Source organism: Arabidopsis lyrata (assembly GCF_000004255.2).
Source record: "Arabidopsis lyrata subsp. lyrata unplaced genomic scaffold ARALYscaffold_7, whole genome shotgun sequence".
Taxonomy (NCBI): Eukaryota; Viridiplantae; Streptophyta; class Magnoliopsida; order Brassicales; family Brassicaceae; genus Arabidopsis; species Arabidopsis lyrata.
The window spans coordinates 9,257,286-9,280,988 of NW_003302549.1; the positions used below are offsets into that span (position 1 = coordinate 9,257,286).

The 23,703-nt window shown below is 34.7% G+C and overlaps 6 protein-coding genes across 8 annotated transcripts; 5 read left to right on the forward strand and 1 right to left on the reverse strand.

Moving 5' to 3' along the window:
* The first annotated feature begins 161 nt into the window (after nucleotides 1-161).
* Nucleotides 162-1,449, forward strand: LOC110226393 (F-box protein SKIP27). The gene is made up of 3 exons (XM_021018055.1): nucleotides 162-714; nucleotides 796-870; nucleotides 945-1,449. Exons 1-3 carry the CDS (start codon nucleotides 304-306, stop codon nucleotides 1,149-1,151), a joined length of 693 nt encoding a protein of 230 aa, XP_020873714.1. The 5' UTR covers nucleotides 162-303; the 3' UTR covers nucleotides 1,152-1,449.
* An 825-nt stretch (nucleotides 1,450-2,274) lies between these two features.
* Nucleotides 2,275-8,201, forward strand: LOC9303914 (F-box/kelch-repeat protein SKIP6). 3 transcript variants are annotated; one of them, XM_021017908.1, is made up of 5 exons: nucleotides 2,275-2,578; nucleotides 2,866-2,961; nucleotides 4,911-4,952; nucleotides 5,060-6,039; nucleotides 6,168-8,201. In XM_021017908.1, the coding sequence occupies exon 5, from the start codon at nucleotides 6,983-6,985 to the stop codon at nucleotides 8,096-8,098; it is 1,116 nt and encodes a 371-aa protein (XP_020873567.1). In that variant the 5' UTR covers nucleotides 2,275-2,578; nucleotides 2,866-2,961; nucleotides 4,911-4,952; nucleotides 5,060-6,039; nucleotides 6,168-6,982; the 3' UTR covers nucleotides 8,099-8,201. The 3 variants fall into 3 exon arrangements, with proteins under 3 accessions (XP_020873567.1, XP_020873568.1, XP_002867842.2); XM_021017909.1 differs by lacking the exon at nucleotides 4,911-4,952 and having other exon boundaries at nucleotides 5,974-6,039; XM_002867796.2 differs by lacking the exons at nucleotides 4,911-4,952; nucleotides 5,060-6,039 and having other exon boundaries at nucleotides 7,005-8,201.
* Nucleotides 8,202-10,735: 2,534 nt separating this feature from the next.
* Nucleotides 10,736-11,773, forward strand: LOC9303915. Its single transcript, XM_002867797.2, has one exon. The coding sequence runs from the start codon at nucleotides 10,868-10,870 to the stop codon at nucleotides 11,594-11,596; it is 729 nt and encodes a 242-aa protein (XP_002867843.2). The 5' UTR covers nucleotides 10,736-10,867; the 3' UTR covers nucleotides 11,597-11,773.
* A 2,399-nt stretch (nucleotides 11,774-14,172) lies between these two features.
* On the forward strand, nucleotides 14,173-18,364 carry LOC9303916 (external alternative NAD(P)H-ubiquinone oxidoreductase B3, mitochondrial). Its single transcript, XM_002867798.2, has 9 exons — nucleotides 14,173-15,365; nucleotides 15,777-16,044; nucleotides 16,175-16,378; nucleotides 16,493-16,743; nucleotides 16,825-17,041; nucleotides 17,145-17,249; nucleotides 17,353-17,628; nucleotides 17,727-17,968; nucleotides 18,071-18,364. The coding sequence occupies exons 1-9, from the start codon at nucleotides 15,277-15,279 to the stop codon at nucleotides 18,156-18,158; spliced, it is 1,740 nt and encodes a 579-aa protein (XP_002867844.2). The 5' UTR covers nucleotides 14,173-15,276; the 3' UTR covers nucleotides 18,159-18,364.
* An 895-nt stretch (nucleotides 18,365-19,259) lies between these two features.
* LOC9303917 (sugar transport protein 12) lies at nucleotides 19,260-21,386 on the forward strand. Its single transcript, XM_002867799.2, has 4 exons — nucleotides 19,260-19,486; nucleotides 19,570-19,892; nucleotides 20,149-20,775; nucleotides 20,859-21,386. The coding sequence occupies exons 1-4, from the start codon at nucleotides 19,354-19,356 to the stop codon at nucleotides 21,276-21,278; spliced, it is 1,503 nt and encodes a 500-aa protein (XP_002867845.1). The 5' UTR covers nucleotides 19,260-19,353; the 3' UTR covers nucleotides 21,279-21,386.
* LOC9303918 (bifunctional riboflavin kinase/FMN phosphatase) lies at nucleotides 21,340-23,608 on the reverse strand. Its single transcript, XM_002869839.2, has 10 exons — nucleotides 23,248-23,608; nucleotides 22,970-23,156; nucleotides 22,764-22,894; nucleotides 22,608-22,677; nucleotides 22,457-22,522; nucleotides 22,225-22,379; nucleotides 22,051-22,146; nucleotides 21,804-21,955; nucleotides 21,647-21,730; nucleotides 21,340-21,555 (listed from the first exon to the last, which is right to left on the reverse strand). The coding sequence occupies exons 1-10, from the start codon at nucleotides 23,321-23,323 to the stop codon at nucleotides 21,430-21,432; spliced, it is 1,143 nt and encodes a 380-aa protein (XP_002869885.1). The 5' UTR covers nucleotides 23,324-23,608; the 3' UTR covers nucleotides 21,340-21,429.
* Nucleotides 23,609-23,703: the final 95 nt, after the last annotated feature.

Genomic DNA, 23,703 nt, shown 5'->3' on the forward strand with positions numbered 1-23,703 from the left:
ACAAAACTCTGTCTGCTCATTAAATCCATACCGTTCAAACTACCTAAACATACACGTGGCAAACAATCAATAGACAGAACACTGATAATCCTATGGACCCGCAAGCATGCCAATGATTTTCTCTCCCGAATAAAACGGGTTTATCTTGTACAGTAACTGATACATAAGCTAAACTTAACTTGGACTGATCGAAACACAAAACGCCAATGACGGCTGTCCAACAGTAAACCGCCACGTGTCTTCTCTCTCGAATCCGAGCAACAATCTCTCTCTGCTTTGATCTGTGTTGTTTTGGCGTTCTAAATGATCCATTATCTCCATTTCATCGGTGAGCTTTGGCTCTCGAGTGCTGTTAAATTAGTTGAGTGGTTCTCGGAGAATCTGTTTCTCAGTGAAGGAAGCAGAAGAAGAACAACAATGGCGTTAACGAAGAGAGGATTCGTGATGAACTCAAATGGTAGATTTCACGGCGAGGAAGAGGAATTAGAGTTAGGTTTAGGATCAGTGAGGTTCACGAGAGTATTAGGGAGGAAAAGGATTTTGATTTCGAGTAGTGTTCGTGAATCTCTATCTAGATCGGCCGCTGAGATTCCGGTAGTATCTGAATCGCCGCCGGTGAAGAGTTCGTTGAAGAGACAACGAAGCAGAACAATGATTTCTTCTTCTTCGTCCTCTGAGAAATCTCCCCTTGAATCTCTGCCTCAAGAACTCTTGGTAAATGAGTTTGATTTAGTTTTGCTTAATCTGATTCGATTTTGATTATGATCCTTTATTAATAATCTAATTATTATACAGATTCGAGTGATTTGTGGTGTTGATCATGAGGATCTCAAGAGTCTAAAACTCGTATCTAAATCAATCAGAGAAGCTGTAAGTTCCATTTGGTTTCATCATTTGAGTTTGATTGATTCATTGTTCTTATTGCAATTTTTGAACTGTAACAGAGTTTGATAGCCAAAAGGTTACACTTTGCGTACACCACACCAAAAAAGACTCGAGCTTTTCGAAACTCGGTCGAGCTCGAGGAGATTTCGGATTCGAGCCATCAAGAGGACGATATAAAGCCTCCTAACGCACCGAGTCATTATCGTTGGACCAAGGCTAAGAGGAAAGAGCAATTGTCCAGCGTCTCTGTGGCATTGTTTACTTGAAAATGATACTGTATGTGTAAATGGTTTGATTCTAGTGGCTAAGTGTTTTACACACTTTTGACTACTAGGAATTTCTCTGTGATGGTTATAGGTTTTTTTTTATTAGTCTGCATTTTGATTCAGAATAATTTAGGGTTAGTGATGATTTTTGTATAGAAATTCATTTTGTATACATTGGGAACTGATATGGGTTTTTTCTTATATACTACTATCTATTTTAGTCTTTTAGGTTTAGTCAGAGACTCAGAGGATCCAAGGTTTTTGTCTTAAGGTGCAATAAAGATTATCAATTCTCAAACTTTTTTTTTTTTCTTTCAATTCTCATACTTATGTCAACAGTCAACACATTTAATGAATCAAAAGAATTAAACTTGATGATCATACAAAGTGACAACACCATATTAATTAGAAATACAGTGGTTGAATCTTATTGATTTTTAAGGTCAAAAGTAGATATTAATCCGTTGCACTCTTAAAGTCTACTTCATATTCATAAGACGTGTGTACATTTTCTGATTAGTTTTTACTTAGGTGAGAACTCAATTACCAAAGAAAATGAAATATCAAACGGTGCACTGGACAGCAACTTTGACCAAAACAATTAAAAAAAAAAAAAATTAACATAACAGTTTACCTTTATCATGTTATGATACAACGATTAAAGCTCTTTTTTCGATTGTGACTCTCTTTCCCTGTCTCTTTATCATTTTCGATTCTGATCGGTGTCATTGGCATCAAAATTAATGAGAGGTCGTTGTCTTCTGCTATTACCCACTATTCAAGTTTTTGCCGGAAAACTATAAAATTCTTCTAGCATATGGGGGTGGAGTGTAATTGCATATGTTAGTTTGTACAAAAATTTGAATTTATTTTAGTTTCCGAATTTTCATTTCAAAAGGGATTTTTAAGCCAATTATTCCAAGAATATATGTGTATTTCTTATACAAATACAATTTTTTTAAAAAGATTGGTATCTCGTATCTGAAAAAGAAAGTATGGTGAATAATTTATACAGAATATACAAACAAAACTTGGTTTGAGTGGACATGACCCTATTAAATATAGCTCGATAAATAAATTATATATAGAGTTGCATGCATGTTTCATATATCGTACTCCTTTATTACAAAGTCCTTTTCAAAGACCATCATTTACTCTTTTACAGGGCCCTTATCGACTTTAATCGTTCACCAGTGTCGCACAAAGATCTAGGGAGAGAAAAGCAGTGTCACTCGACTCCAAAACTTATTCTCTCGCAATTCTTCTTCCTTCTGGCTCTCTCTCTCTTGCAAGAAAAGGTCCGCCATTTTCACTCTCTCTCTCTCACTCAGATTCTCCCTCTTTTCACCTGCAAAACCCTTCCTGTTGTTTCATTTCTTCTCCGGTTCAGGAACCAAATCGGGTCAAATACGCTGCTGAATTCTTAGGTATTTCGTCTTACCCAACTCTTAATTATCTTTCGATGCTCGATCATGACTCCGCCGTGTTCTTGGGGTTTGCTGTGTTTTTATATAATACTGCTTCGATTTTGTGGAAACGAGTAGAAAATTGTTTCTTTTACAGATTTGAGAAGTTGTTCTTCAATTTCTTTTTTCAAAGACTTGATTTTTCTTTCGAAATTTATGGGGTTTTCTCAAATGTCTTTGTTTCTCTGTTTATTTTACATCTGCTAAGTGCTAACTCGGTTTTGCTGGTGTCTGGTTTCGATTTTTAGGGTTTTGTCGGGGAGGAAGAATCTTCATCAGAAATTCTAGAAGGAGAGATTGTTGGAATCACATTTGCTCTTGCAATTCACCGTTAAATTTAGATTGTAAGTTATTTTGATGTGTTTAGCCCATCTAACCTAACAAAATCACTTTTTCAAGAAATATTCTGGAGATCAAATCTGTTTAAAATAATAATAATAAATTTAGTATCACAATTAGACTGGTATTTTCACATAGATCGAATCTAATTTAAAACACATTATAAAATCAGGATGAAGATTTATGCTCACCAAAACTAGATTCATAACTTAAACAAATAATTGTAAATTTAAGACATAACTTAAATATGATTAGATATTAGAAAAAAATAACATACATATTTCATAAAATATTACACACCCATGAAAAATCTTAATAGTAAAAAAAATTAATTAGTAAAAGATAGAATTTGATTCAATCACCGGATGCGCTGCATCACAATGTCCTTGAGTAAAAGAGTCACTCCTCCACGTCGTCTTTGTCGTCCACATCATCGTTGGCGACAGTGACGAGATAAAGTCCAATTCGGCATTGCCCAAAATCAAATATCGTATGATATTTTCTTTCAAAAAGACATTATAAAAGTATTGTATATAAATAAAATAAAAGCAAAAATTGTTACTATTAATTTATTTATATAATATCTAAGAAACAATATATAACTAAACTTAATAATATTCGGCAATTCCATGTCGGAAATACATAGGTCTGAAAATACTCGAGTGTCGTCCTCGAAGTTGTCCATTTGGGATGAGATACTATATATATTTTTTTAAAGTGCATTAGAATTTAAAATTGATAATTATAAGAAAAAATGTTGTAAAAAAATTTACATGTCAACCGAGAATTTGAGAATTAATCTCTCGGATAATTAGCTACATAAATATAAATTACACATTGTACTAGTAAACAGTATTTAATACATAGTAAAATTTAAACAAAATTAAATCCTTTACTAACCCGAGGACCGTATATATACATACAGTCCGTATGGATTAAAGCTTTATTGGTGAGTAATCCTGAAAAAAATATTTTCATGTACTAAAAAACACCCACAGACATATATATACACACATAAACACATTATGTTTAATTAATTATTATTTGGATATCCCACAACTCGGATGGCAGGCATCCTAATGATCCATCTCTCACCTTCAACGAAGTTGAAGTATAAATGCTCATCGAAAAAATGATTCGGATCAGCATCCCCAAATATTATTTCTCTTCCCAAATTAAAGCCGTCCTCATAGTAATTTCATAGCCACACCGAAAATATATTTTGATGTAAGAGCCTTTGATTCATCATATTTCTCCTAAAACTATTTCCAGTAAAATATAGTTATATTTCTATTTTTATTTGTTATCTAAATATAATTAATCTCATAACTTTATTAATATTTTGAAAATAAATCATTGTATATAACAAATAAATTTATGTATGTGATATTTATTATATACAATGATTTATTGTCAAAATATTAATAGAGTTATGAGATTAATTATATTTAAATAACAAATAAAAAAATAAAAATATAATTATATTTTATTAGAAATAATTTTAGGAGAAATATGATGAATCAAAGGTTTTTACATCAAAATATATTTTCGGTGTGGCTATGGAATTACTATGAGGACGGCTTTAATTTGGGAGGAGAAATAATATTTGGGGATGCTGATCCGAATCATTTTTTCGATGAGCATTTATACTTCAACTTCGTTGAAGATGATAGATGGATCATTAGGATGCTTGCCATCCGAGTCGTGGGATATCCGCGTAATAATTAATTAAACATAATGCGTTTATGTGTGTGTATATATATATATATGTGTGTGAGTGTTTTTTAGTACATGAGAATTTTTTTTTTAGGATTACTCACCAATAAAGCTTTAGTACATACGAGCTTTATGTATATATACAGTCCTGTGGTTAGTAAAGGATTTAATTTTGTTCAATTTTTAATATGAATTAAATATTGTTTACTAATACATTGTGTAATTTATATTTATGTAGCTCATTATCCGAGAGATTAATTCTCAAATTCTCGGTTGATAGGTAAGTTTTCTTACAAATTTTTTTTCTTATAATTATTAATTTTCTATTCTAATGCACATTTTAATATATATATATATATATATATATATATATATATATATATATAGTATCTCATCCCAAATGGACAACTTCGAAGACGACACTCAAGTATTTTCAGACCTATGTATTTCCGACATGAAATTGCCGAGTATTAGTAAGTTTAGTTATATATTGTTTCTTAGATATTATATAAATAAATTAATAGTAATATTTTTTGCTTTTTTTATATTTATATACAATACTTTTGGAATGCCTTTTTCTGAGAAAATATCATACGATATTTGATTTTGGGCAATGTTGAATTGGACTTTCTCTCGCCACTGCCAACAACGACGATGTGGACGACGAAGACGACGTGGAGGAATGACTCTTTTACTCATGGACATTGTAATACAGTGCATCCGGTGATTGAATCAAATTCTATCTTTTACTAATTAATCTTTGTTTTACTGTTAAGACTTTTCATGGATGTGTAATATTTTATAAAATATATATGCTATTTTTATCTAATATCTAATCACATTTAAGTTATGTCTTAAAATTACTTTTATTTGTTAAGTTGTAAATCTAGTTTTGGTGAGCATTGATCTTCGTTCCTGGTTTTGTAAAGTGTTTTAAATGAGATTCGACCTATCTGGCAAGACTAGTCTAATTGTAATCCTAAATTTTTTTATTTTAAACTGATTTGATCTCTAACCTATAATTTTTGAAAAAAAATGATTTTATTAGGTTAGATGAGCCTAAAACACATCAAAATAACATGCGAAATATAACTATCGACTAACACAGTGCCTTGGCAATGGGGCAATCTTGCATCTGTTTTAAATTCTTACTGTTGGGGAAATAGAAGGTATTTAAAAGGAGATTAGCTCCGGAAATTTGGGTTTCAACGTATCTTTCCAATCATCAATCTTGCCCATTTTTTCAAATATTGATCTCTTCCTGATTTAGCGCTCCTGAATTTACTCTCTTCCTGAATTAGCCATGGATCGAAAAAGGAAAGAGAGTGATGGCAAATCCCATCCCAAAAAATCCGGTAAATTGAGAGGTACATTACACTAAAACTCTAATTAGTTGAAAAGTACATTACACTAAAACTCTAATTAGTTCCTCTCCCAATCATTGTTAAACACACACAAAATCAAATCTTTCGTTTTCTCTTTGTGTTCACCACAGCTGTGTTTCTCTCTGGAGTTTCTACGTTACATCCGAAGAGAACAACACTTATGATGAAAACAATGGCGTTACAAGCAAGTCTCATCTCCAAAATGTCACTGGAGAAGAAGAAATAGCCTTAACATAAAAAAAAACTAAACCATGTAGCACAAAGTAAGCATAAGAAACCCATCATAACCTGTAATATCTACCTTTGATGCAGTAGAATAAGAATTTTTTTAAAAATATAACCCAATAAGTGAACCAGATTGGACCAGACATAATGTAATGTCGCCTATTGACCCCTAGTTTGGCTTCCTCTGTCTCTGTAGTGTCAGTGGACTTAGAACCTATAGACTCTCTACTTGGTTGGTACACAACACTGATGCCACATGAAGAATTCAGCTGAAACTCATCATTAAGTTCCCTACGTCGATCACAATGCTTAAAATTCTAAATTCCAATCAACCAATTCAACAGTGTAAATTAAAACAACTCCAAACTACAATAAAGAAAAGAATGGCTCCTAATCTCTCGGATTATTGAAGCCAACATATGCGGACCCTATAGCTAAAATTAAATTTGACAAGGAATTATTTAATAGAGTGTGACTCTAAGTTCTATCAAGTAATAACGGAGATCAAATTTCTCGTAAAAATCCCTAAAAATAAATGGAAATCGGCAACATATTAACGAAAAGAAAGGAGGAAATTTGCGGTTTTATAAGAACCATAAAATGTTAACTAAAAAAAAGATAAAAATCAGAAACCATAAAGTTCTATAAAACCGTTTCATCGGGAAGGATTAACAGGGTTAATTGGGAATTGGGATTGACGATGTCCAATTGTTACGCTTCAGAAGTGCCACCGGACAGTAAAAGGAGGAAGAAGACGAAGGAGACGACTACGTCGTGGTCTATGTTACCAGATGAGATAGCTCTGATATGCTTGGCTCACCTTTCGAGATTCGACCACGCGGCCTTATCTCTCGTCTCCAAGATCCACCGCGCTATGGTAGCTTCCTCTAGGCTCTTCAACTTGAGACAGGAGATGGGTTGCACCGACGTGTCTATGTACGTATGCATGAAAGTCTTTCCTAACCCAACTCCACGCTGGTTCATCCTTACCCCTAATCGACGGCTGAACCCAATCCCCTCGAACCCTTATCAGGTTCCGGATTCATCTTCTTTCGTTGTGGTGGATGGGGGGATCTTTGTCATTGGTGGACTCATCAACGGCATTCCTACTTCTGATGTCTCGTTCCTCGATTGTTACTGTCACACATGGCACCGCATTAAGTCCATGAATATGCCTCGAGCTTCCGCATCGGCATGCTTTGTAGACGGGAAGATATACGTTTTTGGAGGGTCCGAGCATTGCGCTCATGAGGATACATGGGCAGAGGTATTTGATCCAGAGACTCAAACTTGGGCCCCTTTCTTGTGTTTGCCCAAAGATTGGGATTTTGAGACACCAGAATGTAAAAATATCTACCAAAGTGTGGTTATAGAGGGGCAGAAGATTTTCGGGCTGGATGAGAAGCGTCCAATCTTCTACTACTTGTCAAGCGATCAGATAGGAAACAGAAACGATTGGTGTATCATTGATAAACTATTTTACCGTCGTGGTACTCGCGGAAAAATCCTATGGTGTCAGCCAGATGATTTGGATTGGAAGGAAGTGAAAGGTTTGGAAGAGCTGCAACACTCTCTCTCTAGTTCGAGAAATTTCTTTAATATCAACAAACTCTGCAGCAATTCTGCCGGAAACATTGTTATCTTCTGGATCGGGCAGAGTTTGGACCTTTGTTCTGCCGAGATCTCCGTGGAGAGACGCAATGGAGGCGAGATTTGGGGTAAGATTGAGTGGTCCGGTGTTGTTTTTGAAGTTGATTCTTTATTACACTCATCATATGGCTTTAAGGTCTTATTTTCTGCTTCTGTCTATGTATGAAATTCCACTATCTTCTCATTCTTTTGTTAGCTAGTGTACTAAAAACATATTTTCACATCAACAAGTTATCATTGTAGAAGTGATTTCCGTCGACAAGTATATTTACATTGCTTGCATTTATCATGTTATATTATACAACAAAGCTCTTTTTTCGATTGTGACATTCTTTCTCTATCTCTGGACACTGGAGATGGGATTCTGATCGGTGTCAATTGGCATCAAAATTAATGAGAGGTCGTTGTCTTCTGCTATCACCCACTATTCATGTTAGATAGATTATATTATCTATCTCCATATATATTTTTCACGAAACGATTTGAATAATATATATGATTAACTTCAACTTTATCAAGATTTAGATTTTATCCTTACGTCAACATTCCCATATGCATCTCTACCTCTAATTATCATTTATCGAAATGGAATAGCTTTGTTTCCACTTTAACCCATACATTGAAAGAGACACGAGGAAAAAAAGAAGAAGAAAAAGTGATGTCTTAGTTTTTCTTTATATATCACAATCCCAAAATTAATTGTTCATTTGCTTTTTAAAGTTTTGGACATCCAATTTTGAAAATCATTCCGTGGAAGTCAAGCCTAGGTGATGGATGTGGTCGGTCCAAAACAGTTCCAAGTCACGTGGTTTATGTCCTTTGGGTCCATTCTCCCTAATCATCAAAACTTTGATTAATTTTGTCGACTTTATATAAAGTCATTGCTTCTTGCCTAAATTACCATTATTTATTTTTAAAATAAAGGTCAAATAATCTAAAAACCAAAAGCTTATAGTCCATTCAGCAGTTTCTTCATCATAACCAAAATCTTTAATTCAATCATATATATAACTTAACACTTAACAAATTTTCAGTATAGACCTTTTAATTTAAGGTTAAAGTAAACATATTTTATCGTCTTATAGTTCTACTTGCGGCTAATAATTGAATATTTTATGTTTTGATATCCTTTGTGTGACTTTGCCTAAGTTAATTTAATCTATTTCTCAGGTTTCTCCGCAGAACTATATGAGTTTTTTAATAAACGATGTTGTTCCATTTATTTTCTTTAAGTTTATTTACTAGATTCTGTTTTTTTTTTTTTTTTTAGATTATGTTTAAGTTGGCATAGTAATTCATCCAGCACGCATTTGCAATTTGCTTTTTTATTCTATTAAACTTTTCTGTCCTGGAAATAATTTGCGAATCCCATTTGAAGTTCTTTCTAAAATAAGCAACAAATACTTTTTCGGATAAAAAATAAACTTGCACCGAAAAAATTAAGCTGGACCAAAATTTTTTTTAAATCAAATTATAAAGCAAATACAATTAAGTTGGCAAAGATATTTCAAACCGAACAAATCGAAAAGAAGAAAAATAAATTCTAGTACTATTTGGAAATTCCTAACTAAAAGTGAAACATCCATGCCAAATCTCTACTACTCTATACGGCAATTTGATCATACTCTCCAAAAACAATTATATATATATATATATATATATATATATTCGTTTATATAACACAAAAAGAAAGAAAGACTCCTATTTAAAAAAAGGAAGACATTTTATTTTGGTTCAATTAGAAAAGGAAGACATTTGCAAAAGACCCACTCCGCATATAAAAGGAAGACAATCGTGCTGCCTTAGACATTTTTCAGGCTTTCTTCACCTTTCTCTTTCTCAACAAACATAAAGCGTAACTACTTTGCTTTGTTTGATCATTCATTATTACTCAAAACTTTATAGAAAAACATACATGATAGAAATTAAATAAAGATGTGAAGAGAAAAATAATTAAATGCAAGACATGTTGTGTGATGAAACATTGAAACGCCAAGGAATGACACCATGAATGCAACTTTTTTTTTTTGTGCAAAACCATTCATGCCACTATATTTCATATGCGGGGAAGTTTTTTATATGAAAAAAGATTGGTTAAATTGGATTAATATTAGAGTTACTAGAAACAATAAATCGATGATCTAGCGAATACAAATTTATGATTTTTTTACATGTACCGATAAATATATATATATATCGATAACAATAGTAATTGTTTAAAATAGAATTATAAGAGTACATATTAGGAAACAATTAAACAAAAAAAAATTAATAAATTATAATAATATTTGTGGAAAATTTAAAAGCAGAATTATCTTGTTAATATTTTAAAAAATTATATTGGTTATACCAACATTTTTTACTTTATCACCGGTTCACCAGTGAGGCAGGGAGTCATATATTTTTTTTTTTGTCAAAGCGAGACATTAAATTTAACCATTAGACTAGTGCAATGTTTATAAAATTTAGCTCATTTTACGAAGTTACTTAAACCTTGAATGTAACTGGATATGTTTTTTCTTGTAGCCTTTGTTGGGGGACCACATGGTCATCTCGGTAAAGAAACACAGTTAAATTAGTTAATCTGGTTATGCCTCATGCAAATATTCTTACAAAATTAATCAAAGTTAGATTAGTCTAGCTACTAAAGGTAACCCGTAGCTGAACACAAAGTTAAGTTCAATACTCCATGTTGTTGTGTCAAGTTTATATTCAAATCGAGAATATAGCATCATATTTTGAAACAGAAATAATGTTAGAACTGACATCATATTTATTTTGTTCAGCGAGTAAATTAAAAGATTCTTTATATGAACAAAAAAATTCAATGTTTCAAACAAAGTAATTTAATGAAGAATTAAATATCTGTTGACCACTAAACTGTTTTTTTTTTTTTTATTTAAAGACAAAACAAATCCCTCGTCGGGGCTTTTAAATGCAACGACCACCAAAGTCTCTCTTTCTCTATCTCTCAGCTTCGAAACTCCATCACGCCATGGAAGGAGAAACTCTACAAGTCTCCTCCTTTAATTCTCTCTTCTCCTGTTTCATCTCTCTCTATAGTCTTATTCTTATCTATTTCCCTAATGATTTGCTTCGAATCTTTCTCTCCCCTGTTCTTCTCATCTCCGGAGCTCTTCTCCTCTCTCTTCTCCGCCTCGGGTCGACCCGAGAATCTAACACCCGACCCGAGAAAAGCTACGAGATTCTCAAGGAAGCTGAAGAACCTAATGTTTTTCTGGTTCGTGATTCCGATTTGATGGGTGATTTTGTGGAATGGAACTTGAGAGCTCCATTGGAAGTGATTCACGAAGCCTACGAAGAAGAAGAAGAAGAGGATCCGAATGAAAAAGATCCGACCCGGTTTAGAAAAATCGAGAGATACCCATCTTTGTCACTCTGTTACCCAGAATCGGATTCTGCCTCCTCGTCTGAATTCAATTTCCCGGAGATCGGTGACTGGAACTCAGCGGAAGATATAGGATTCAGATGGGAAGAGGAGGATGATGACGGTGGAATTGGAGGCGAAGGTTTGATTGAGATTAAGCTCGATGAGTATAATCATCGTAGCCATAATAGCAAGATGATGAATAAATGGAAACAAACAGAGATTGATTTTCATGGAGAGGACGATGGTTTGATCGAGATCGATCTTTTTCCATGAAGAAGAAGAAGAAGATGATCTCTTTCTCTCTATGCTTCCTCAAGTTCCATTAAGCATTTTTCCGATTAGAAAGAAAAAAAAACGAAAGCAACAGTTAATGGTTGTTAATTTTCTTTACTAATACCATTTGTGTATATATATTATACGAGGATAATTCAATTTTCAACTTCTACACAAGGATTAACCTGCGATTTATTATCAAACTGGATTTAAAAGTCGGAATTTTAAGAAAAGTTTGGTTTCTTATTTATTAAAAGAAAATGAATCTGAATCAAATTGAGAAAATATAAATAAAGTAGTATGACCATATCTACACCTATTTGGAAAATTTTATTTTCTCTTGTTTTTGTTACCATTTGACTAGACAAGATCGAAAATCCCTCAAAGCACCTAACCCATCATCAGACTCTTAGGTATCAACAATTGGATCTAACTAAGCCAAAGCAGTGAAAACCCTAACTTCCTAATAAAGACTTAAGTAACACGCAAGATTCTTGACAAGGGCAGAATCACACAAATCTTCTGTGCGGCTTGGGTTTTACGTGGAGTTAATGATCGCCATTAATGGATTTGCGTGGGTATTTATATACTTCAGGAAGTGGATTTTGAGTAGAGTCTAAAACGAGTCCTCCATTTTAACTCACGACCCTTGGTTGTAGACTTAAAAATTAGTTGTCATTTGAAGGATTTTTTTTTTTTTTGGTGAAGTTGGCTATTAGCCTATTACTAAGTGACATCTTTAGTGTCTTGTTCTTTAGGTACCTTTTTGTGCATCTTTTTCGGATTCATAACACTCTGTCAAACGACGATGGTAGGTTGAAAAATCACAACCTATAATTGAAGAATTCATCCACATGTTGTCTTAATTGAAGAATTCATCCTGCTCCTCTAGTTTTATCATTTTTGCCTGTTTTTTCTTTGTAAGTCATTTTTATCCAATTTGTTTTAGTTATACTTGTTTTACACTAGGATCGGACCCGCGGTCCACCGCGGGAGAATATTGGTTTACATACGTTGCGTTTAATATTGTGTGTGTGTTTTTAGTAGAACGAATCGTGTAGTATACTCATAAATATTTATAATAACGAATTGTAGAGAAAATGTAAAATTGTTTATAAATATACGTACCCATCGTATTAATTTTGATTTACAAAATAGAATTTTGTGTTTTAAAATTCTAAAATTAGACGATTCATGGGAATTAGAGCAGTCAAAATAGGTCAAAAACCGCGGGTCGAGCCCACATCATCTCACTATGGGGCAGATTTGGAAAAATATATTAAACCCGCAAATAAGCGGGCCACATGGATTAATTCGCAGTGGGTCATAAGTTTAATCGGTTTTCATCCGCGGATTGGCGGATCAGCCCGCATATTAGTATTTATTGATAAAATTATAATTTATTCAACATGTGGTAATTTAAACAAACTTTTAATAATATTTTGATTTATTTATTTATTTTAGTAGTATTTTAAATTTTGGTTACTTTAAAATTATTTAAACAAAATCCATGGACAATCCCGCAAATCCGCATACACTCGTGGGACGGGTTTGTATTTCATATATGCTACCCGCGGGTCGTACGGACTGACTAACACAAGTCAAAATATTTTTTGTCTATCGCAAAACGGACTCAACGGGACGAATCAACTCGCTTTGACAGTTCTAATGAGAATATTATTTAGTCATACAACAAAATGAAGTTTTAGTCATACAACAAAATGAAGTTTTAGTCATACAACAAAATGAAGTTTGGACATAGTAATAATAGAATATGTATCTTATTTGTTAGATGAGAGATTGAAAGATGAAGTATAATGATTAAAAATTAATTATTATTTTTCATGATTCACAAAATTTAATAAATACTTATCATCTTGTTGAATAATTCTAAAATCATATTCAAAAAATCTTTATAAATTGAAAATTAAACTTCTTTGGTAAGCTATAGGTATGAAAATATCATAATTTTGATTTAATATAATTAAATTAAAATTAGTTACATGGATTTCATATCTATTTAATTTACACGACCAAAATAAAAATATTTATTTAATTTACACGACCAAAATAAAAATATCAATTTAATTTATAAAACAGTTGGGTTATTTGTGATAAATTTTCTAGAAATTTTTAGAAGCAAATAAAATATCTTTCAATTAATGATAATTGGCTAAAATGAGCGAAATTAATGACAAAAACGTTGATTGTTATGGAATTAGTCCCAAAAATATATGAACAAATTTATTATACGTAATTAATGTATAATATTGTTCGGAATATGCTTTTATTATTAGTTACCATAAGTACAATCAGATTTTATTTTATTTCCATAAATATTTGATTTTATTTCGATTTTTCATTATTAATTCGAATTTATATTCCAAAAAAATTTCAAAGATCCGATTTCAGAATTTCGGGTCAATTTTCTGATTTTAACCCGACCCATTTTCATTTGTACTTCTCTTTTAATAGTATAGAGATTTTAAACAAATTTACTATAAATAACAAATTCTGTATATACCGAATTTTATTTTTCTTCAATAACATGCATTATATCGGTTTAAAACTGGGTGGGGACAATGACCTAATTATAAAATTAGTAGCCATAATTTATGCAACAATAGCAGTAGCACAAATCATTAAGCATAGTTAATCACCTAATAATTGTTTGTTTTGTAATATTTTTGTAGATTAACTATTTTATAAATTATTTTGCATAGAGTTTTGTACATTATCAAATATTAACCTACATACAACCAAATTTTGCAAGGCAATGCGCCACACCATTACATTCTCTTCTCGTAAAGCAAAAACAAATAGATTATGCTGCCCAAAGGTCAATATCTTGAACTAAATTTGTGATTCCGTGATTCTTCGATATGCCATTGACAATCTTGATAAGAATTTCACAATCTCCTTCAAAAAAATACTGATTCAAATTTTTATTCAACCTTTGAAGAAATCATGGTATTAGAAGAAGTCGGTGTGGTTAGCTTTTGCCACTAAATGAAACAGAGGGTCTCAGGCATAAAATGAGAAAGCCAAGTCTTTAAGATGTGTTCTGAATGGGCTTATGTTGGTGAAAGCAGAGTTTGAATGGGCTTATATTCTTTTGTAAAGATACAATTGGGCCAAAAGTTGTGTCAGGAGCCCATTCTCTTTTATGAGAAAAGATGTCGTAACAAGAAGTAACCAAAATTGTAGATCGGAAAAGGAGATCCGACGAAGATGGCAAAGCAACGACGGCGGTCAAAGAAGAAGCTGGTGATAATGCTCGAAGTCGCTTGAGCTTCAAAGGTCTAAGAACATTCACCTTTGTCTCTGACTTTCATTTTATAAGAGGGTCCAAAAAACTGCAAACAAATACAATAACAAAAAGAGAGGAGCACTAGAACTCTTGTCGTGGCCGTCAAGTCACAGGGAAACGACACGCGTTTCTGTTACTCCTCTCTCTACTCGTTGGCCTCAGCATTTCTTATTTTCTTTTTGTCCATTGCATTTACACGTGTCCAACCAAAACGGTTATTATCAAAACAGAATCATCGTCACTCTCCTTGTCCCACTTGGCCTCTCCACATCATTCTTTCTTCTCCTTTCTCCATAATTCTCGGCTCTCTCTATGTAAGCAAGAATAACCAATTCGTTCTTGGAGATTGAATCGCACAACAAGCGAAACTATGAGACCTTTCACCTTCTTCGAAAGATTCTCCAATGCTTTCCATGATTATCCTTCTCTTTCCAGGATTCTCGTCGTCTCCACAATCAGGTAACTATACCAATTCATCGCCGATTCATCTGTATTTCACGTTTGAATTTTCTCTGTTTCATTTTGTCTCAACTTCTGATCTACTTAAAACGTTGTGCTTCTCTATCAATTTACTCTGTTCTGTATCTGGCATATAGTCGTCTCCTTTTGGTTTTGCCATGACTTGATCTTCGTAATGATAAAGATTTTTTATTTTCCCGTATATGCAACAGTCTTGTTTTGTTTACTTGTGATACAAGAATTAACATCAAAATTTGTTTAGCTGATGATTCCCTTGAATAACAATCAAATTTAGTTTAGATAACTGATTTTTGATCTTGTGTTCCAATAGATTGTCTTCTGATTTGTAATCAGGACATTTAATGTATTATATGCATAGTGACTACTGATACAATATTCCTCATTTGATAGTGGTGGAGGACTTATAGTCTACTCTGAGGCAAATGCATCATATAGCAACAATGGTGTTGAAACTGAAACCAGAAAGAAAAAAGTAGTGTTGCTCGGAACTGGATGGGCTGGAGCAAGTTTCTTGAAGACTCTGAATAACTCTTCTTATGAGGTTCAGGTTATATCGCCTCGAAACTACTTTGCTTTCACTCCCTTGTTACCTAGTGTTACTTGCGGAACTGTTGAAGCTCGCAGTGTTGTTGAACCTATCCGCAACATTGGAAGAAAGGTAAACTAATACACTCTTAATCCCTTCTTTTGGAACAACACTTTTATGAAGAACTTATTTCTTTGTAATGTTTGTATTGTTGAAAACAACCTACTAAATCCAGCTTTGTCTTGTGTGTCTTGTCAAGTAGAATGTTGAGATGTCTTTCTTGGAGGCAGAATGTGTTAAAATTGATCCTCGAAGCAAGAAAGTTTACTGTCGATCCAAACAAGGCGTGAATTCGAACGGGAAGAGAGAATTTGATGTTGACTATGATTACCTTGTAATTGCTACTGGAGCTCAGTCAAACACATTTAATATTCCAGGGGTGGAGGAGAACTGTCATTTCCTCAAAGTAACAATACTCTTGCTCCACTAGTTACATTTTTTTGTTAGTAGGGAGAAAGTTTTCCAAGGGTTTTATGTAGGGATTTTGACATGTCTCTATGATATGTTTGTTGTCTTGCAGGAGGTTGAAGATGCACAGAGAATCCGTAGCACTGTCATTGATTCATTTGAGAAGGTAAGTTTACCGGGACTAAACGAAGAAGAGAGAAAGAGAATGCTACATTTTGTAGTTGTTGGTGGTGGACCAACCGGTGTTGAGTTTGCTTCTGAGCTTCATGATTTTGTTAACGAGGATTTAGTCAAACTCTATCCCAAAGCCAAGAACTTAGTGCAGATCACTCTGCTAGAGGCTGCAGACCACATCTTGACCATGTGAGATATTCTTACCTCTTGAACTTTTGATCTATAATGGAAGAATTAACTCAGGATTCTGAGGAAGCTTTTCTTTCACAGGTTTGACAAGAGAATCACAGAGTTTGCTGAAGAAAAGTTTACTAGAGATGGTATTGATGTGAAATTGGGTTCTATGGTGGTCAAAGTGAATGATAAGGAAATTTCTGCTAAAACCAAAGGAGGAGAGGTCTCTACTATTCCTTATGGAATGATCGTTTGGTCAACTGGTATTGGGACTCGTCCTGTGATCAAAGATTTTATGAAACAAATTGGTCAGGTCTGTAATCAAATGCCTCATGATATGAGCTTGCACATTATTAATGCTCATATTTTCATAGTTAACAAGCTTTATCAACTCGGTCTACGATGTTTTCTTTCAGGGAAATAGACGTGCTTTAGCAACCGATGAATGGCTTCGTGTTGAAGGATGTGACAACATATATGCACTTGGTGATTGCGCAACAATCAACCAGAGAAAAGTCATGGTAATCAAATTCAGAACCCTAGATACAAATGAGCTAACAGTTATGGATTGTGTATAGGGGTTCTCTGTTTCTTAATACTTTTGGGTTGTGATTTTCTTTTCAGGAAGACATAGCTGCTATATTCAAGAAAGCAGATAAGGAAAATTCAGGAACACTGACAATGAAAGAATTTCAAGAAGTAATGGGTGACATATGTGATAGATACCCTCAAGTGCAACTCTACTTGAAGAGTAAAGGTATGCATGGCATTACCGATCTTCTAAAAGAAGCACAAGCTGAGAATGGTTCCAATAAGTCCGTCGAACTCGATATAGAAGAACTTAAATCAGCTCTTTGTCAAGTTGACTCACAAGTGAAGCTTCTTCCAGCTACAGGACAGGTTTGTTCTGTTTTTACTAACTTGAAATTTTCATCTTTAGTGAAACAGTCAGACTCACACACTTTTTGCTTTCATTATTTGTCTGGTGGCTTTATAAGGTCGCTGCTCAGCAAGGTACTTACCTTGCAAAATGCTTTGATCGTATGGAAGTATGCGAGAAGAATCCTGAAGGTCCCATTAGGATTAGAGGAGAAGGTCGTCATCGTTTCCGTCCCTTCAGGTATCGACATTTGGGACAGTTTGCTCCATTAGGAGGGGAACAAACTGCGGCGCAACTTCCAGGAGACTGGGTTTCGATAGGACACAGTAGTCAATGGCTGTGGTACTCCGTTTACGCTAGGTAGAACATGTTATTTGACTAGTGAAATACAAAAAGTATTCATATGATTTTTGTATTTTTTTTGTTACTGTTTGGTTACAAGTTTTGTTTTCAATAACACAGTAAGCAAGTGAGCTGGCGAACGAGAGTCCTGGTGGTCTCAGACTGGATGAGACGATTCATCTTCGGGAGGGATTCAAGTCGCATTTGAAATTCTCATGTCTCTCTCGTTTGAGTTCTCATGAATATAGTCTTATTGCTTTTTTTACTTTCAAATAAAAGCATAACAAGGGGAAAATGTTAAACATCATTTGGTAACTTCTGTTTTTGGAATTGGTACGTGAAATTGATATATTTATATTGCTGGAGACTGGAGTGTATAAATTTCACAAAGAATATAATCTACTGTTTTTCTTATAGAATAATGTTTAACATTACAAGATATGTCGCCTAGCTAGTCAGAAAAATAAAATAAAAATAAAATACATTGTTAGATCTATTGTTGTCCTTAGATTTTGACGATTAATTCCCTTTACATGATACAGTATCAATTATGGGAGAAAGAAATAGGAGAATCTTCTGGCAACACGTAATACTTAAATTGTTCATCTTTCTATTAGTAAAACTAAAAACAAAACCTAACCTACCAAACCACTACTCTCCTTGACCTCGACTAAAATCGCAAACTTACCTATATAACTTTTTTCTACGTAAAAGGCAACCAAAAAAAATAATTCAAATCAACCACCATACACTTCCGATTCATATCGTTGAGTTTATTACACGTTAGCCACCTAGGGTAATAATAATAAGATTACTTTATACTAAGGATAAAAATGATCTACTATTTTTTAGAGTTTCTACCAATTAAAAAGTTTTCAAAAATAATGTACTTGACTTATGTGCCTGGATTATTTACCCATTTTTGGATGGGAATAATAAGGTCTAAAGATTTATTTCCAATTTTCAATGTCAAATCTCTTTTGGTATTATCATCTTTAAGAGAGAAAAAAGAAGAGAAACAACAATTGACTTCAAACATTGTTGTATAACATATTCCTTCGGTTACATTTCAAGTGTTGTTAAGTGTCTTACACATATAATGATATAAAGAAACTAACATAGATTGTGTAAAATTATTTGTCTTTTTTCCATTAAAACATCATTTATTATTTAGAAAAATATATTCAACCAATAACAAAACAGTCTGTCTAATACAAACAGTCAACTAACAAATATATAAAGTAATAAATTTTTTAATAGGATAATTTCCCTAAAACAACATTTTAAAAAAAAATTAACAAATGGAGTAACAACAGTACATCAACTTCTCCTCTTTTGTTTATATAAACACACATTAACGATTCATAAGCCTTGTCTACTAACAAAACAAAAAAAAGACTAAAATGCCTTCAGTCGGAATTGTCGTCGGAGATGGCAAAAAAGAATATCCTGGTAAACTCACTCTTTACGTCACCGTGACATGTATCGTCGCCGCCATGGGTGGTCTCATCTTCGGTTACGACATCGGTATCTCCGGTAAGAATATCTCATATCTACACTAAACGCCAGGAAAAAAAAAAAAAAAAAAGTTGAAACGTTTTTGTTGTCTTTTTTTTCAGGTGGAGTGACGACAATGGATTCGTTTCAGCAAAAGTTCTTCCCGTCGGTTTACGAGAAACAGAAGAAGGATCACGTATCAAACCAATACTGCAGATTTGACAGCGTTTCTCTCACTCTCTTCACTTCCTCTCTTTACCTCGCCGCACTCTGCTCCTCCATCGTTGCCTCTTACGTTACCCGTAAGTTTGGCCGGAAAATTTCGATGCTTCTCGGCGGAGTTCTCTTCTGCGCCGGAGCTCTTCTTAACGGTTTCGCAACTGCCGTTTGGATGCTCATCGTTGGTCGTTTGTTACTCGGTTTTGGTATCGGCTTCACCAATCAGGTCTTAACTTTTATCTATATATTACATTTTTGACCTCACACTTTTGTTTTATACAAAACAGACCCATATGACTCCATAACTTGGTGGAAACTTGTACCCTGAAGTTCTAGAATATTCGATTCCGACCTTATAATTTGTTTTCTACATATACACCCCTATGGGTCCGTTAATTTTGTGTTGAGACTGTTGTTTAATTTTGTGCCCTTAAGTTCTAGATTATTACAAATTAGCCTCAAAACTTTCTAAATTTTTACAGTCTGTGCCGTTGTATCTCTCGGAGATGGCACCGTATAAATTCAGAGGAGCATTGAACATCGGATTCCAGCTCTCAATCACCATTGGTATCCTTATCGCCAACGTTTTGAACTTCTTCTTCTCCAAAATCAGCGGATGGGGTTGGAGACTCAGTCTCGGCGGCGCCGTCGTCCCGGCACTCATCATCACCGTTGGTTCTCTTATCCTCCCGGACACACCAAACTCCATGATCGAGAGAGGTCAATTTAAGCTAGCGGAAACGAAACTCCGTAAGATTCGTGGCGTCGACGACGTTGATGACGAGATCAACGATTTGATCGTCGCCAGTGAAGCTTCGAAGCTCGTTGAGCATCCATGGAGGAATCTGTTGCAGAGGAAGTATAGACCACATCTAACGATGGCGATTCTGATTCCGGCGTTTCAGCAGCTCACCGGAATCAATGTTATAATGTTCTACGCGCCGGTTCTGTTTCAAACGATTGGATTCGGTAGCGACGCGGCTCTGATTTCGGCGGTTGTGACCGGTTTGGTTAACGTTGGAGCCACCGTGGTGTCAATCTATGGCGTTGATAAATGGGGAAGACGATTTCTCTTCCTTGAAGGAGGATTCCAAATGCTAATTTCTCAGGTTTTGTATTTCTTCATCTCTAAACCGGTTTTTTGTTTTGGTTATGGTCAACAATTAATCCGGGTAATGTGTAACCGGTTTAGGTAGCTGTTGCGGCGGCGATCGGAGCTAAGTTCGGCGTCGATGGAAACCCCGGCGTTTTACCAAAATGGTACGCCATTGTTGTAGTTTTGTTCATATGCATCTACGTGGCGGCCTTTGCTTGGTCGTGGGGTCCACTTGGATGGTTAGTGCCATCGGAGATTTTCCCGTTGGAAATCCGATCGGCGGCTCAGAGCATAACGGTGTCGATGAACATGATCTTCACGTTCCTGATTGCTCAGGTGTTTCTGATGATGCTCTGCCACTTGAAGTTCGGATTGTTCATATTCTTCGCGTTTTTCATGGTGGTGATGTCGATTTTCGTCTACTTTTTCTTACCGGAGACAAGAGGAGTACCGATTGAGGAGATGAAGCAGGTCTGGAGATCGCATTGGTATTGGTCAAAGTTCGTTGCCGCCTGATGAGCCTAACGAACCATGAAAATGAAAGTAAAATGTTTTCCAATACTAAGAAAGTTGCTTGTAATCAATCAAAGAGCGTTTTAATATTTTGCTTATTTCACAAATCAAGAATGTGAGAAAACAAGAGTTTCAATTCTTTACATAAATGCTTCTATCCTTTAGTCAGATAAGGATCATCCTTAAACTTAGCATACGATGGAAGATCAAGAGCTTTCTCTGCAACTTCCCTGTCCTCGTGAATCTTTGCAATGAGACTCTCCAGTGAAGAGAAATTAGCCTAGCAAACACAAACAATATGAGCAAACAAGGAATATTGCATTACACAAACGAGTCATATGAAGAATGAATGATGATAACGTTATAATAACCTCAGGGCGTATATAGCCAACAATTATAAGACGTAGCTCTTCTCCGTAGAAATCCTCAGTGAAATCGTGAAGCAGCCATGGTTCCTATTTGACAAAAGCTAAGTTAAAGAAAGCAACCTTTGGAGGAAGAAAAAGTTTTGAACTTTTATGAACTCACAATAGTTTTCTCCTTGTTGTTGAAATAAGGATTCCAACCAATGCTCATGACCATTTTAAAGACACCTCTCTTTGCCAAGCCTGCCCAACCAAAGTACACTCCCGAAGGATGTTCGACTAGCTCATCCGCATAATCCTTTGTTGACAAGTTAGCTGAAAACAAACGTACCGATAAGAAAAGAAGCCATATAATATAATATATTGTGATGATAAAGAGCTCAGTTCAATGAGTTTTGTACACTGCTGACCTGTGGGGATTCCGAGTACTTTAGAGCCACGGCCAAATCCTTTGATGACTGGACCTCCAATATGCCATGGATCAATTGGTAAAGTGTTCTCTATCCCTGCAAATACAAATTACAAGGTTAAAAGTCTTTTTACCGAGATGAACAAGTTATCATGGAAGAGGAGTGAATTTTTACAGTCTTGGAATGGAGGAAGTCCCCATTTTTCAGGTCTTATGTCGAGTAGAGAATTGATGACTTCATCTGCAGATGTATAAAGATGTGTTTGCTTAGGCAGAGAAGGAACAGCAATCACATTTGTCCCAGCAGCTTTACCAGCCATAACACCAGGCCTATCATTTCAAACAACTATCAGTGAGAGTGAATTAAACACCCAACTGCAAAGCAATACTCTAGAAGTGAGACTTACACAGAATCTTCAATAACCAAACAGTCCGCTGGATCTTTATTCAATCTTTTCGCTGCTTCAAGAAAACTTTTTACAAATATGATCATTGTCATTAACCGCTCTTTGTTTTATTGGATGAAACTAGATATGGGTGACAAGAGATGGCTCTTACATATCAGGAGAAGGCTTTCCTTTAGAAACTTCATCACTACCGACAATAACCGAGAAGCATTCCTTCCACCCTACACATAAGTGGAACTATAGGCATGAAACAAGTTTACCTATACAAGCTTATGCATTGAGTAACAACATTTCATATAAAACAAACCTTCATGATGTGAAATTTTGGATTCAATATTAGCTCTTGAAGAATTGGAAGCCAAGGCCACAGGTACTCCATGACACTTCAAATGCCGAATTAAACGATTGGCACCAGGAAGGGATTTGATTTTGTCCATCCTACAAAAACCAGAGGTAATCAACAACATGAAGATTAAAAAAACGACAAAAGATCGAATTTTGATGGTAACTTACTGAGCAGAGAACAAAGGGTAGAATTCTGAATTGAATTCATCAACTTTACAAGGAAGTCCATAATCTTCAACAATGGTAGTAGCAGCTTCTAATGGAGTTTGCCCAACTATCTTCAATGATTCTCTTCCATCCCACTGTTTACCATATTTACACAAATACTTCCTCAAAATGTCACCCACAACACCATCTACAATAAAATTTATAAAAAAAAACATCAAATTCTAATTTTCAAGCTATATAAAGAGAAATTGAAACAAGTTATTGAGGTCTTAAGTTACCTGTGTTGATTAAGGTACCATCGAGATCAATAAGAACACAAGAAGTGAGCTTTTTCAAAGAATTGCTCATCGACATTAGATTTTGCTCACACTCTTCTTATCAGTGTCTGTAAATTTACCATTCCATACAATCCGTCGACCTGAGTTGCGACGGATCTAGCGTTGCGGCGGCTGGTAAACGCCGGCGATGAGCTGAGGACGACGGAGAAATGACGGAGCGGAGTAGAAATGAATAGGAAGGGCTGAGAAGACGTACACGTATAAGCTTAGGGATTAGCATCTGGAGTTTAGAGATGCAGATTCCTAATCAAAATTCCGGTCCTACTGGATCGTTCGGATTTGATACTCGGTCTGACCGAGTTTGGCCGGTACAAAGAGATTCAGCAATGAAAACCACGACGTTAGCTTCCGAGTTCAACTTTTGTGATTAAACTTGGTCTGACGACTTTTTAAACC